General features: G+C 40.3%; 1 protein-coding gene across 5 annotated transcripts in view; it reads right to left on the bottom strand.

Annotated features, from left to right (window-relative positions):
- Positions 1-14,348, bottom strand: part of LOC148016774 (cilia- and flagella-associated protein 251-like) — a 250,920-nt gene that overhangs the window by 28,599 nt on the left and 207,973 nt on the right. For all 5 annotated transcript variants that reach the window (XM_087663990.1, XM_087663991.1, XM_087663992.1 and 2 more), the window contains one exon: positions 9,289-9,423. In XM_087663990.1, coding sequence (XP_087520116.1) covers positions 9,289-9,423 — 135 coding nt within the window. The remainder of the gene's footprint in view (positions 1-9,288; positions 9,424-14,348) is intronic.

Below are 14,348 nucleotides of genomic sequence, written 5' to 3'. Positions count from 1 at the left end.
GAATAGCATGGGGAAGTCGGTTTTGACTTGAGAAATACACTTATCTAAGTCAAGTCTTCATGTGGTATGTTTTAGGGAGTTAAGTCACCTTTGTGTGACTTAGCCAAGGTTAAGGGCGCCTGGATTTGACGAAATGGGGATGTGATGCCGTTCTTGATTGAATCTGGCACAAAACAAGGAGATGGAAGGGACACAATGATTTGGTAGTGGGAGGAGAGAGAGGCAAGGGAGATGAGCCACACACAACTCAAGTTTGGTGAAAAAGGCATGCAAGGAGTCATCTTGAAAGTCTATCTCTGATTCTTGGAGCTTCATAGGCTGTAGAGAAACAGGGAAAAAAACCGAGTACATGTTCATGAAGATTCTTCCTCTTTCAGGACTTAAAAAGGCTATATTTTAAAGCATCTCTTCACTTGCAACTAGCATATACTCTGGTTCAGCAAAGAGTGACCTCAAGAGAGGAGATTCAAGTGTTTTCTCGGCTGGAATTCACTGTGTACAGCATTGAATAACAGGGCAGCACGCTGTCCTTCAACATCTTCATCTCTTATAGGGTCTTTGATGCAATCTCTTACTTGATTCTTGGTCCTGAATATTAGGGGAACCTTCCTTGATTATCAAAGAGGAGTTTTGATGGGTTTATGCTCTTCATATGGACTGTTCTGGGCTGTGAATAACAGTCAAGAACGAGCTGCATGCTGTAATTGGAGTTTCGGAAGCTCCAACAAGGTCCTTTCATGGTCTACCGATTGGATGATGCTCTCTATCAGTGAGAGACATAGTCTAGACAGTAAAGCTTGGATTTTTCTTGGATTTAGAGCAGCATAGAACCACTTCTTTGCTGCTCTAATAAACTGTTTAGAACAGGGCTGAAGTGGTATTTGAAGCCCCATACATGATAAATAAAGTTTATGATGCTTTCTGATGGTTGGTGTCACTTCAAGATATTGATATCTATCATCTACTGCAGGATTTTTGATGTATGCATGGATTTTTGAGGCACTTACTGTCGAATTTGGTCTATGAACAGAAGAGCTTGATGTATGTCGGGTATTTTTTTGAGCTATAGTCTCAGAGTATTGTGGGCTATCATCTTGAAGTTGTGTTCATGCCTATGATTTAGGCATATGATTTGGATATATTGAGATTGCTCTGCTGAGCTGTATATGATACAAAGTCTTTTGGTTGTGCCTCTATGACACTGTTCTGGATCTTCTGAATTCTCTTTCTTTTCTTCTCTTTCTCACCCTACTCTCTGCAACCCCTTCCGTCTCATACCCCTATGGTTAGGCCTTCTACCTACCTTACACACTCCAATAGCGTATCCATTTATTTCTGGATGGTCAACTAGTCCATGCAATCCCATGGATGCCCATGAAGAAATGTCAAGATGGTAAGCGTATCTTGGTCAATTGTGATGCTGTCTTTGTGAAAGATGTTGTTCAATCTTTAGTTTCATGTATGAAAGAGATGGATGTATGCTCACAGGATATCTACGACACTTTTCAGTGATGTTTTAGATTCTCATGATAATATAGATCAACATGTTTCTAATGCACATGTAAATGATGCACTTCTTGATGAGAGAGTAGAGATTGAGCAGTCTAGGACTATGCCAAAATGACTGGTGCAAACATTGCTTGTTTAGACCTTTGGATAGTCATACTCCTGTCATATGACAACTATTCATCACATTTGCATATAATTAGTAGCATTTGCTACTGGAATGAAATGGGTCTACTTATTGATTATGCAAATAAAGGTCCATATCCCATCATTCCCCATAGGCATCCTAGAAAGCTCAAAGATAAAGTTTATAGCAATGCTTTACCAAGGCCTATCTAGAATAAGCAAGGGCTACAATAAACCCGACATTTTTGGCTTGTCATATTTTAGCTTTTGACATACGATGCATATTCTAACAAATTGCTCAGCATTGTGTCTCAAAGAAAGCCAGTAAAAGAAATACTCCATTGTCTTAACTATAGCATCAATCCCTCCATGCCTTGCATAAGGAGCATGACTCTCAGTGATAACCTTATGCCTCAACTACTTTCCTCTATAGCAATGCTTTGCCAAGGCCTATTTGGAATAAGAAAGGGCTACAATAAATCCAACATTTTTGGCTTATCATATTTTAGTTTTTAACATACAATGCATATTCTAACAAATTGCTCAACATCGTGTCTCAAAGAAAGCCAGTAAAAGAAATGCTCCATTGTCTTATCTATGGCATCAATCCCTCTATGCCTTGCATAAGGAGCATGACTCTCAGTGATAACCTTATGCCTCGATTGCTTCCTGACACATAGCTGTCCATGCATCATTAGAAAACTATCTCTAAGCAGAAAATGCTCATGCCTTCGGCGATTGCAAAGCTGATTATATATATTTGCAAAATCTGAATTAGCAAGATACTAATCTTTTATATCATGCAACTCAATGTAATATACCATATTGATAACCAAAATCCGAGGTTGACAAGACACTCTATCAAACACTACATTCTTTTTCCCATCTATGTGCACAATCTGAAAGTAAAACATAGATAAGAAGTTTGCTCATCTTATGTGCTTCTTCTCAGACAACTTAGTCTCTGTCAAAAAGTAGCGCAATGTTTGATGGTCTATTTGCACTCTAAAATTTGTCCCTAAGAGATACTGTTTCCATGTCGAAAGTGCACAAATTAGAGCAAGTAATTCTTTCTCATAAACAAATTAATCTCTACACCATGGAAAACACGACTCTCATATACTACAACTCTGCTATCTTGCATTAAAACAACCCCTATGCTGTTTCCATATGAATCACATTGAACAGCAAATGACTTCCTTAAATTGGGAAACACAAGCACAAGAACGAAGTTATCTTTTCTTTCAACTTCTCAAATGCCGAGATTTCTATTACTATCCACTTAAACAGTACACCCTTCTTCTACAAAGCATGCAATGAAAACTGTCTTTGGAATATCCTCTAGTCTAATGCGAATCTAATGATATCCACTTTTTAAATCAATACAGCTAAACATTGCTGCCAATTGCAATCTGTCCAAAACATCATCGATCCAAGGGATTAAAAACCCATTCTTTATTGTGATTTTTCTCAAAGTACAATAATCAATGCACATACACCATGAGTCATCTTTTTTCCGCACCAAAAGCACTAGAGAAGCAAAAGGAGATAAGCTAGGCTGAATTAATCCTTTTTCTAATAGCTTATTAACCTAACTCATTATCTCCTCTTTTTGGGCTATACTTATTGTATAGGTAGCTTCTTAGGAGGGCTGCTTCTAGGGATAAGATCTATACCATGATCTTCTAGTCTTTCAAGTAATAGCTGCCCTAGAAGTGACTATGAAAAGCAATCGGCATAAATATTTAGAAATGACATGTGACTCTTTTTAACTTAGACATTTTTCCAACATTTTCATTATCAATCTTATTCTTAGTGGAAACCAAGTACATTGAAAGGCGATTTTTCATTACTTTAGAAATAGTAGCAACTAATACAATAAGGATAGATTCCCCTTTCAATTTTAAATCCAAAGCATGGACCTTGCTCTTATACTAAATAGTGATCACTTTATCATTTGAATCAATCACCGTACACACACGATGGCACCAAGGCATAACAAGCAATATGTCATAACCCTCGAGCAATGCAATGAAAAACTCTTCGCTATTGACATATCCTTGTATATGCAAGAGAAGTTTCCCAATGGGTGGTATGGGCATATCCTTGCATATACAAGAGAAGCTTCCCAATGAGTGGTATGATAGGCTTTGTATGGCCCTTGCATGCCATACCAACTCCTCGTATGGTTTCCATCTCATCTTCTCTAATGCCTAAATGGCTTGCCATGTCTATGGAGATAAAGTTGTCTCATGACTGTCGTTGATGTACGTTTCATACTTCCATACGTGTATGGCTATGAAAGTATGACTGAGTTATGATTTAGATCCCCGAGTTGAATCATTCATTGCCCTACTTTTTTTCTTTAAAAACTAGAAAAATTAAGAATGGTAGGTTGAACCTTAAATATGAATTGTAAACATTTCAATAAAGCTTACATTTCGTAAAACAAAGAACGTCGAAATTTTACAAGGGGACTGAGTTTTGAGATTATAATCAACCCACTAAGATCACAAAATGTCATGACTCATAATACATCATAGTACTCTAGACTCTACACAATGCAAGAGACTGAAGCATCAAGAGTCAAGAATCTGAATTTTTGCACATGCTACCTTGGTTTTGTAGAGTGCACAGGCTAATTATTGATCTTGCGTAAATTGGACATGTAGGTAATCTATAGGAGAAAATGCTAAGACTACAGAAGAAGACTTTGCCAAGCAAAAAGTGGCAGTTTTCACCTATCAAAAGCCGTTTTTAAAAAACCCAAAAAACGGCTAGGTATGGAACGGATTTTCACAAGTCTGAATACAAGAGGTTTGTAGACATTTGATAAATTCCAATTCATCTCTAATTCTCCCCTATCCCTTACATAACTCAATAGCATTATCACTCGGCTGATCACTAACCACATCGGGCACCAAACCAATGGATGTTTTGGGCTTCTTTCCCTTCGGATCTCCTTGATTTTCAGATTCTCTAGCTTGTGAGCTATCACGACAATCCTTTGCCATGTGACCTTTCTACTCACAAATAAAACATTGATTTACAGCCCTTAATTCCCTACATTGTGCAATCATTTTCTAGACCTTTCCTTGTTGTTTTGGCTTCTTTTCAGCCTGATTTTCAGATTTCTTATTATATTCTTCTAAGTTCTTGCATTGAGTTGCATCTAGCCTATTCCAAACTATCATAATAATGTCCACCTCATTGTCAACCGATTTGAAGTGAACATTTGACTTAAATTGTACCCGTGTTGACATGCGCCACCTTGAATTAAGAGAGTGAACCACCATTGCAATACATTTTCCTTCAAGAAAGTGTCTACCATTCAAATCTTTGAGGATTCAATGAAGTTGCTTCTCGAATAGGATGGATCAAACTGCTGAATGAAAGTTGAAGCTTTCAGTCAATCTTGTGTACCACTAAAGGCCTCAAAATTCACCCCTTTACCACCCTCATCATAGTTCTTTACTTCCCCTTTGGGAGTCAAGTTATCATAAACTAGCTATTGGAAAAGGGTACACTTTCTGCATTTGCATCATGACTAGCATCATAACAAGCATTTGCAAGACTAGCACTCATTCCTTGAGTCCCATAAGCAACAGGGGGTGCAAATGCATTACCATACATGCCACTTTGTGCCCCAAGCATCATGTTAATGCTGCCATACATAGGGTTATGCATGCTATCAACCATACCTAGATACATTGGGCCTTGCGTTGCATGCATTGGTTGCTGCATGCTATAAGAAGTTGTCATACTTGTATGCATGTCCAACTATACAAAATCCATTGAATTGGCATTACCAAGTTGGCCTTGCATTTGCATATCCAAACCTAGTGGCACCAATTGCTTTTTCTATCACCAACCTTTGGTGCATCTGTGGGCTGTAGTGGCTACACCAATGCCTTTGAAGATAAGATCTTCTTGCCCTTGCTGTCCTTTTTAGGAGAGTTCAAAAATCTCTCAAACTATGGATCTTTGGCCAATTGAGCAAAGATATCAATTGCATCTTCAATTGACGAGCCTTAAACTAGTCATCATATTCTTCACTTGCTGGTTACCCACATCATTTGGCCTAGAAGGATCCACTTCTTGGTCAACAACCATATTTTCTTTTTGCTATCCATGCTCTAAGCCCATTCCAAGATTAGGCATTGCATTTTCCCCTTCATTATGTGCATTTTCAGATTGAGATGTATAATCATTGCTTGATTCCGTCTCATTGTTGTAAGAAGACATTCTTGCTGTAAATCAAGCACTAGAGTAAGGCTTCTGACCTTTCAATCAGGTGCCTTGGGCCCATCAACTCAAGGGAATTGATAGTATTTCAACAATGGAACCATGAAACCAACCTTTCTCCTCAGAGATGGTGGTAATAACATGATTAATCAATAATTACAGCAAGCAATTAAAGGACATAAATTGAAATGCACAATTTACCACTTAATCTTGGACAATGGATAGCCTATTGGCCCCAAAATTGGTGCCCCTCGTGGTATTTCTTTATCTTGTATTGCAAATGGATGGCGTACACTGAGATTTCTTAATCTTTTGCTGATCCAAGTATCTCTTGTTGTTATAAATTACCAACAATGACTAGCAAATAGCAAGCCTTCAAATCAATTTGCCCCTTGGTTTGCTTAGGAATCGGCCTTTAATTGTGCTCCTTAGGTGAAAAATTCAGTCCCAAATGTTTATTAGTTGAAGGACCACTTGAATGCCTTGAAATTTTGATTCCAGTAGTTGAAATTCAAGTCTCTAGGCCCAAAATTTTGAGCACGCTTCTCAAGGCAGCTACCAAACCCTAATTTTTGCTATGAATTAGGGTTTACGACAAAGATTCATCAAAATCTCTACCTCCAATGACTAAAATTTGTTAGAAATTATTGATGAAGAAGGAATAGAATAAGCTAGAGGATGTTAGAGAATGTTGAGGAGAAAGAAAGTTTTGACTTCTACCATGAAGAAATGGTGAAAATCAGTTGTTGTTGCCCTATCTAGACAGCCATGGGAGCTGTCAATTACTGCTGGGAACCCCAGAGTATGTAGTCGCTTGCTGCCAAATGTTGTCTTTAGCAGTAGGTCACTCTTTGGCAGTAGTTGCCTGCTTTTGGTTGTTTCTCACGGGTTGGAAATGCCTCCTCTTGCTGTTGTGTGTCACAAAACAGCCTTTTTTCATAGCTCCTAGACTTCAAAATGGTCTGTTCTCTATTCTCCCAACCTCCAACCAATCTTTTCTCACTTGCATGGGCAAGTTTTGCCAAGTGCCAACCTTCCTAATCCATTTTTCTAGCATTTCATGCATTACTAAATTAATAATTCTGAAAATTGGTTCGATATTTATTTATGGCTCCAAAAAATAATCAAACTAGCTAATAATTAAATTAGCTAGGCCAATTTATCACCCAAGTAATCCTAAGTACTTATTAGCCTTGAAATTGGCATTAGTATATTAATGGAAATTCCCTGGTGTCACCACTGACACTTATGGCTAATTAAATGTTCTAGGCCAAATGCTAACTCCAAGTACCTAATATTATCAAGTACAACTTGTTACAACTTTTGCCTTTTGCACCAAACTGATATCTTATGGTCCTAGGTCGCCCCACATTATGAAATAACTGTCATGCATATCACATGTGTGAGTCACATTTGCACGTTTGATTATCTCTCGATTAAATGCTAAGCAAAGTATCAAAATTTCATGTCCTCATGAGAATCATGGTTGTTGAGAATGATTGTGATGCAATTGAGGGTAGTCATGGTCATCTGCAAGATCATGAAAACAACTATGGAACTAAGAAGATTGTGACTATGGTTGGGCATGATCATTGTGATGATTGTGAGCATGATGATCTATATAATGACCGAAAAGAAGTCAATACCTCACTGATCATGCAGTGGATAGTCAAAAATGCGAAGATGAAGAAGAAGATTATGATATTAGAGAGCATAGAAACCCTATACCTAGGAGGAGAAGTTGATGTAGTGCATCAACTCCCTCGAAATAACATGTGATTTTGGGGAGTTTTCTCACCGTAATGATGCAAAGTTGATGCATTGCATTAAGTTGGCTGGAAAATATACATAATTTGGCAACTTTTAAACATGTTGATGGAAAGCCAAAAAAGCCAATGGAAAAGCAATGAAACATGAGACTAAATATCACCTACATGGGAAAAGAATATAATGAAAGCCATAGTACAATGCCTCCAAAATATCTTTAGGCACCAAGATCTGAAAATGGTCTGAGGAAACACTAGGGTTTACAAAGAAAACATAGTGTGTACAACAATTCATGACTAAAAGAAGGATGGGCGAGCCTAACAAACTTTCTCCTTTCATAAATCTTGGGGTAGTCCTCTATAAGGTGGCCTACTATCCAGTAGGCAAACACTACCTTGGGAGACTAGAGTGGTACACAGCCTAAAGCACATATACCCCATGCACCAAGGGGATCCTAATTGCTTGAGAGAGCTAGTGAAGAGGTGGGGACCATAATCCTAACTTATGGGCGTTGAGGGTACCCCTCAACTATTGCATTTGCAAAGGTCGTATCCCTCTTAATAATATGCCTGAAACATCAACCAATCTAGGAAACATGAGGTATGGAGTACTTGTCGAGGCCAAGAAAGTGAGCTATGATAGTTGTGCTATCATTGAGCGTGGAGTATTCCTTGTGCTCTATCTGGTTAACAAAGAGAGCCACTGCAGTCTGAACATCCAGCTGGTTGGCCTATGATAGTTGCATGTATCATGTCCTTCAAGGAGTCTGCTCATGGTCTGTTAGTCACCAATAGTCAGACCAAAGATAATGCCTCTAAGGCTGCTCTTTGGATCTCATGTCCAGCTCTACATTGGGATCAATATGAATTTGTGTGAAAGCATCGATCATGGGAACAATGGGGGCTGCATATTGAAGTCCCTAAGGAAGGGACCAGCTACTTCCTTTTGCGAACCAAGTTTTCTTCTTCATTTTGCTGTTGCTCTTGAGTTTACTTGTATTTTTGGAGTCCTTGAGGCTTGCTAGCCCTGTATCATTGCCTAGGGGAAGGGAGGAATGAAGAGGAAAGTGCGGAGGCCATTGAGAGGACTTGGAATAGGGCAGCTAGATGTGAACGTGCGGAAGCCATGGGGAGGACAGGCTGGTGATGCTGGGATATAATGGTGGTGTTGGGGAATAATGGGTAGGAGCAGGCCTCATGGGCAAGAGGAGAAGCAGGCAGGAGAGAAGGCAGGTGTGGTGGCAGGATACCTGTGATCTGCCACACTCAAATGGAAGGGAGCTGGCAGGCAGGCAACATGGGAAGAGCTGGCAGCAAGGGCAGCAGGGAAAGTGCTGGCAGGCGGGCAAGGTGGGAGAGAGGGCAGGTGCAGTGGGCAGGATACCTGTGAGCTGCCACACCAAAATAGAAGGGAGGTGGCAGGCGGGCAACAAGGGAAGTGCTGGCAGCATGGGCAGCATGGAAAGGGTTGGCAGGCAGGCAGCAGGGGAAGTGCTGGCGGTGGCAGCTTGAGAGGAAGCGGGGAGCTAGCAGCCGCACTAGCTGCCAGTCACAGCAGGCAGGTCACCTGTTTAGTCATGGGATCAAGACATCCTCAAACCTTTTCTTTTGTTTCAAGCGAATGCTAGTGTCAAGGGATGCATACCTCTTCCTTTTTATATGCTAAGGTAGATATCAGAGACGTTGGCAGCCCCGGTGCACTCAACGGCCATGTTCCCTTCAACTTTAATCGCTTTTCTGTCATTGATTCCAGTAGATCATACTCCACAAGCATGAAATCCTGCAATATAGAAACCAAGGGAAGAAGTCAACTTCAAAACTATAGCCTACTAAATAAAAATTGACAATGTTTTCTGTATGTTTTTGTTATCATTTATTTATTTCTTAACATAGTTCATGTTGTCAAACATGCAACATAGTAGTTCTATCAAGTCGTCCATCAAAATCCTAACATGACAACAAACAAACAGAAAGATTCAAAGGCAAAAGGACTAGCATTGACTCACTTCACAACCATAGAGCTATAGCTCACATTGGAGCTTGGGGTAGAAACCAGACTAGGCCTCAAGTTTCAACCCTTGAGAGTTGATATCCCAACCAGCTCACGCCAACCAGTTGTGGGGGTAAAGGCGCCTCTGCCTAGCTGCCCGTGTATTACTACATTGATAGTACCCGCGCTTGCACACTGCAGGCAGGGGGCGCCCATCATTGTCACTTCATTCTTTATTCTTTTAGTGACATTTGAATAAAGGAAAGGCCGGTCACACATTGTGACTGTTGGAGTTCCCACATTGTGTGTGTCTCTCTCTCTTGTTCTTGCTCCTTCCACCATAGCTCTTGTTCCTGCTCGTGCTTCCACTTTAGGGATCACCTCCCTTCAATTGGTATTAGAGCCTTCTTCTTCGCGAGCTCAAGCTTGATTCAGCACACTCTCAACTTCCATTTGAATACCTACAGCAGTCATCTCTTTGTTGGCAGCCATAGCCACTCCTTTTGAGCTTCCTATCGGTTGCATTCTTCTTGGGCACTCTTTGAGCCTTCTTGAGTAAGTTGGAGCAACCCCCATAGTGCCCTTTTTTTGCAGCAACTCACGTTTTTCATCTCCTACAGCATATCTTCTTCATTGGGCAGCTATACAAGCACTTATACACTTGGTTTTGATGATTGACATTGATCCTTCCACTCTTGGCAATCCATTTGAGTGCTAAGCTTTAGTTTTGGACTGTTATAACAGTCCAGAGATTGTCATAAAATAGGGCAGCACTTATCTTTGATATCTACACTCATTGCCATTGGTTGGATAATGCTTGATTATGCCCAGTTGATGCTTATATATTCGGGGATGCTATGTCATTGCTTGGAGTTGATTTTGGAATAATTTAACCACTTCATTTCCTCCATTTTGGCATTGCTCAGTTTTGACATTGAATTTACTACTGTAATAACCAGGGCTGAAGCCTATTTGGTCAGTATATGCTCTACCTATTGGTTATGGGTGCTTCCCGAGTGACTCATATGACTACACGGATGTATACAGAGATTGGCACATGTCTTGTATTGCTCCGAAATGCCTTTTGAGCTTCGATTGAGCTCCGTCTCGATTGGAATTTGATTGACATTGATCTACAGTGGCATACTTTGTGACAGTCATTATGCCTATGGTCTATGCTTGACCCTTCGGTATATGCTTTGTTGCATATATCAGAAATGCATACTCCTTACATTGTTTGTGTTTGATTGCCACTTGGAGCTTTAGTTAGGTGTTCATTTGCATACTTTGAAGCTCTTGGATACTTATTTGGGTTGTCAAAGATTTGACATTGACTGTTATATGATGTACTAGATGTTATAGGTGATGCTTGACTGATCCCTTGCTTTGGATGCTTCGTTGATATACGGTCTTGGCTCCATGATGCCTTATGCATTCACATGCTATCTTTGAGCCTTGGTTGCTCGATTGACATCGATCTTTTTGCCAATGGGAGCTTCATGCTATCTTTGGATATTGTAGAGCTTGTGGTTTATGCAGTTGAGCTTCTTGAGTAGATGAGACTAGAATCTCTTACATGTCTATGCTCTTGATAGATACTTGTTTGCATTGGATACTTTTCGGCTGATTTGATCTGTCTTCTCTTTGAGCTACCGACCTTTGTTAGGTATTTGGGTGTTTGACTCATGGTTCTTGGCTACTACAGTGTTTGTTACATGCCCGCTTCATGCAGGATCTGACCTGACAATCATACTTGACTTTGGATCACTATTAGCTCATTGTTTACTCTCTTTTTCTTTCTGTTGTGATTTATTACAACAAGCTATTTTATGCGGACTTTGATGTATTTATTAAGCTTAATCATGCCATGTTGATGTACTTTTGGTACTATTTGGTGGACAGCTGGTCATTTTAGTAGTTTCTCTTATTCAGCTTGTTTTGGCAGTGGTTTTGGCCTGTACACTTCTAATTACAATAGGTTGTTTTCTGTATAGTCTACCTCTATTTGACTCATTATGGCTGGTCATCTCAAAGATATGGCTTTGTTTAACATTACCAAGTTGGATGGCGCCAACTATGGCTACTAGAAGTCTCAAATATGGTAGGTTTTGGTATAGGAATTGTAGATTAAGCTACTAAGAAACAAATGTATTAAACCCGAGAACATGGATGATGATGACTAGGTTGATTTAGATGCACTATACAAGTCCACTATCATTTTATCACTCTCTGAAGAGGTCCACAATAATGTTGTTGAAGATGAAGATCAGAGTGCATGGAAAACTTTATGCAAAGTAGAGCCCTGCTTCGCAGATGTATTGGCTTAAATAATTGATGGATCTCCACATGAAGGAGAGGACCCCATTGTTTGCTCACTTTAGCCAGTTTCATTCTATCATGAAGAATCTACTTCAACAGGGTATTAAGTTTCAGGATAATCTACATCCTTTGTTTCTGCTTGGCACTTGACCTAAGTCTTGGGATGTATTTTGCATTGCGATCTGTACCAACAAACTTGATGGGCTGAAATTGAAAGATGAAGAGAGTGCTCTTTTGACTGAAGCAATTAACAAGAAAAACAATGATGCTTTCCGCAGTTCACATGCTTTATTTGTTAGAGGTGGCAAAAGTGGCCAGAAAGACAATGATCAGCATGGAAAGGATTCTCAGAAGTCTCGGTCTAAGTCACGTGGACACAACAAGTCCTTTGGACGTAAGTTTGATCTTATATGCCATTCTTGTGGGAAAGTAGGACACATACGGTTGCAGTGCCATAAGATGCGTGATAACAAGTGTAAAGAAAAAGGGAAGGAAAAAGTACAGGAGAAATCCAATGATCGCGGCATTATATCTGCAAAGTCTAGTGTAAAGATTGAGGAGATAAATGCCATGCAGCCTGAGAAGTCCGATGGTGATTCCATCTTAGTAGTCTCTTCATGTGATGCCTCTCAACTGACCAAGGGTCAGTCTATGTATGCATAATGTTGGCTCTTGGATTCGGGTGCGTCTTTTTATGTGACTCCCTACCATGAGTGACTTCATACCTATCACAATGTATTTGGTACTGTGCGCTTAGGTGATGATCGGTGGTCTCTTGCCACTATTGGCATTGGTGATGTCACTCTATAGTTTTCCTCTGGTAGCACTTTTATTCTGCATACTGTACGTCATATACCTGCATTGACTAAAAGCCTTATGTCTGTTGGGCAGCTTGATGATGCACGTTATCATATATGCTTTTTTGCATGGAAGATAACTCGTGGCAAGCTTGTTCTTGCAAGAGGTGCCAAGTTTGGCAACCTCTATCCCTTGGTTGTATTTGGTATTATTGACCATGTTTTGCTAGTGGGTTCTATCCCACATATATCTCTCTGGCATGCTCGTCTTAGGCATATGTCGCTTAAGGGAATGAAAATGCTTAGTGCTTTGTAGTATCTTCTGCCTTTTGACTACTCACATTTTGAGTCGTGTGATCATTATTTATATGGCAGGAAAACTAGGAATTCGCATAAAAAGTTTGGTATTCCATGCATGGGTAAGCCTTTAGCTCTTGTGTATTCAGATGTATGTAGAGCCATGCCTTGTCAGTCATTAGGGGATGCGAAGTACTTTGTCACATTTATTGACGATTATTCACATAAGGTTTGGGCTTATCTCATAAAGCAAAAATTTGATATCTTGGCCATCTTTTAGCATTGGCTTGCTTTAGTAGAGAATTAGTCTAGGCATAGGCTAAAATGCCTAGGGATCGATAATGGGGGTTAGTACGTCTCACGTGCCTTTGAGCAGTTTTGTGACGAGCAGGGTATTAAGCGTCAATTGACCGCCCCTTACACCCCTCCCCAGAATGGTATGGTTGAGCATATGAATAGGACTATCCAGGAGAGAGTCCACAGTATGCTTAGCCAAGCAAGCTTACCACGACATTTTTGGGCTGAGGCAGTCTCTACTACCATGCATCTCATTAATAAGTCACCTTGCAGTGGTATTGACTTCCAGGTTGCAGAGGAGGTATGGATAGGAAAGCCTCCCTCATATGCTCATTTGAGTGTCTTTGGATGTGAGGACAAACGCAATAAGTTGGATCCTAAAAGTGTGAAATGCATTTTCCTTGGCTATGGAGATGCAGGTGAGATGGAATATTGTCTTTGGGATCTGCAGGATGGAAAGTGATCTGCAGCCATGATGTTGTGTTCCATGAGAACAAAATGTATATGCAGCTTTAGAAAGTTGTTGATATATGCAAGGTTATCTTTCAGGAGGAACCCCCTGCTCCCTCCCACTGCTCCCACACAGCTAGCTAGACAATCTGCACCAGGAGCTGATCTTCATGGCCAAGATGTTAGACAGGATGTTGGACAGGTAGCATAGCCTGCATTGAGGTGTTCTACTAGAGATAGATGACCTCCTGACCGTTATGAGCCCTCCATAAATTATGTCTTGGTTACAGCCTCTCACCTATAATGAGGCTATGCACAGGGGTGACAATCACTCCTAGGAGAGAGCTATGCAGTTTGAGATTGACTCGTTGCATAAGAATCATACATGGGATTCGGTTACCCCTAGACACCCTAGGCTGACATACAAGGTCAGATTGGTAGCAAAGGGTTTTAAGCAAGAGCATGGTGTTGACTTTGATGAGGTCTTCTCTCCTATGGTTAAGATGACCACTCTACGCTTAGTCTTGGCTTTGGCTGCATAACTTAACTTGGACT

The sequence above is a fragment of the Lygodium microphyllum genome, chromosome 23, assembly GCF_053477565.2.
Source record: "Lygodium microphyllum isolate KBCC chromosome 23, Lygodium_microphyllum_v1.1.10, whole genome shotgun sequence".
In the NCBI taxonomy this organism is placed as follows: Eukaryota; Viridiplantae; Streptophyta; class Polypodiopsida; order Schizaeales; family Lygodiaceae; genus Lygodium; species Lygodium microphyllum.
Note: the sequence above shows the minus strand (reverse complement) of the source record. Positions and strands in the feature narration are given on the sequence as shown.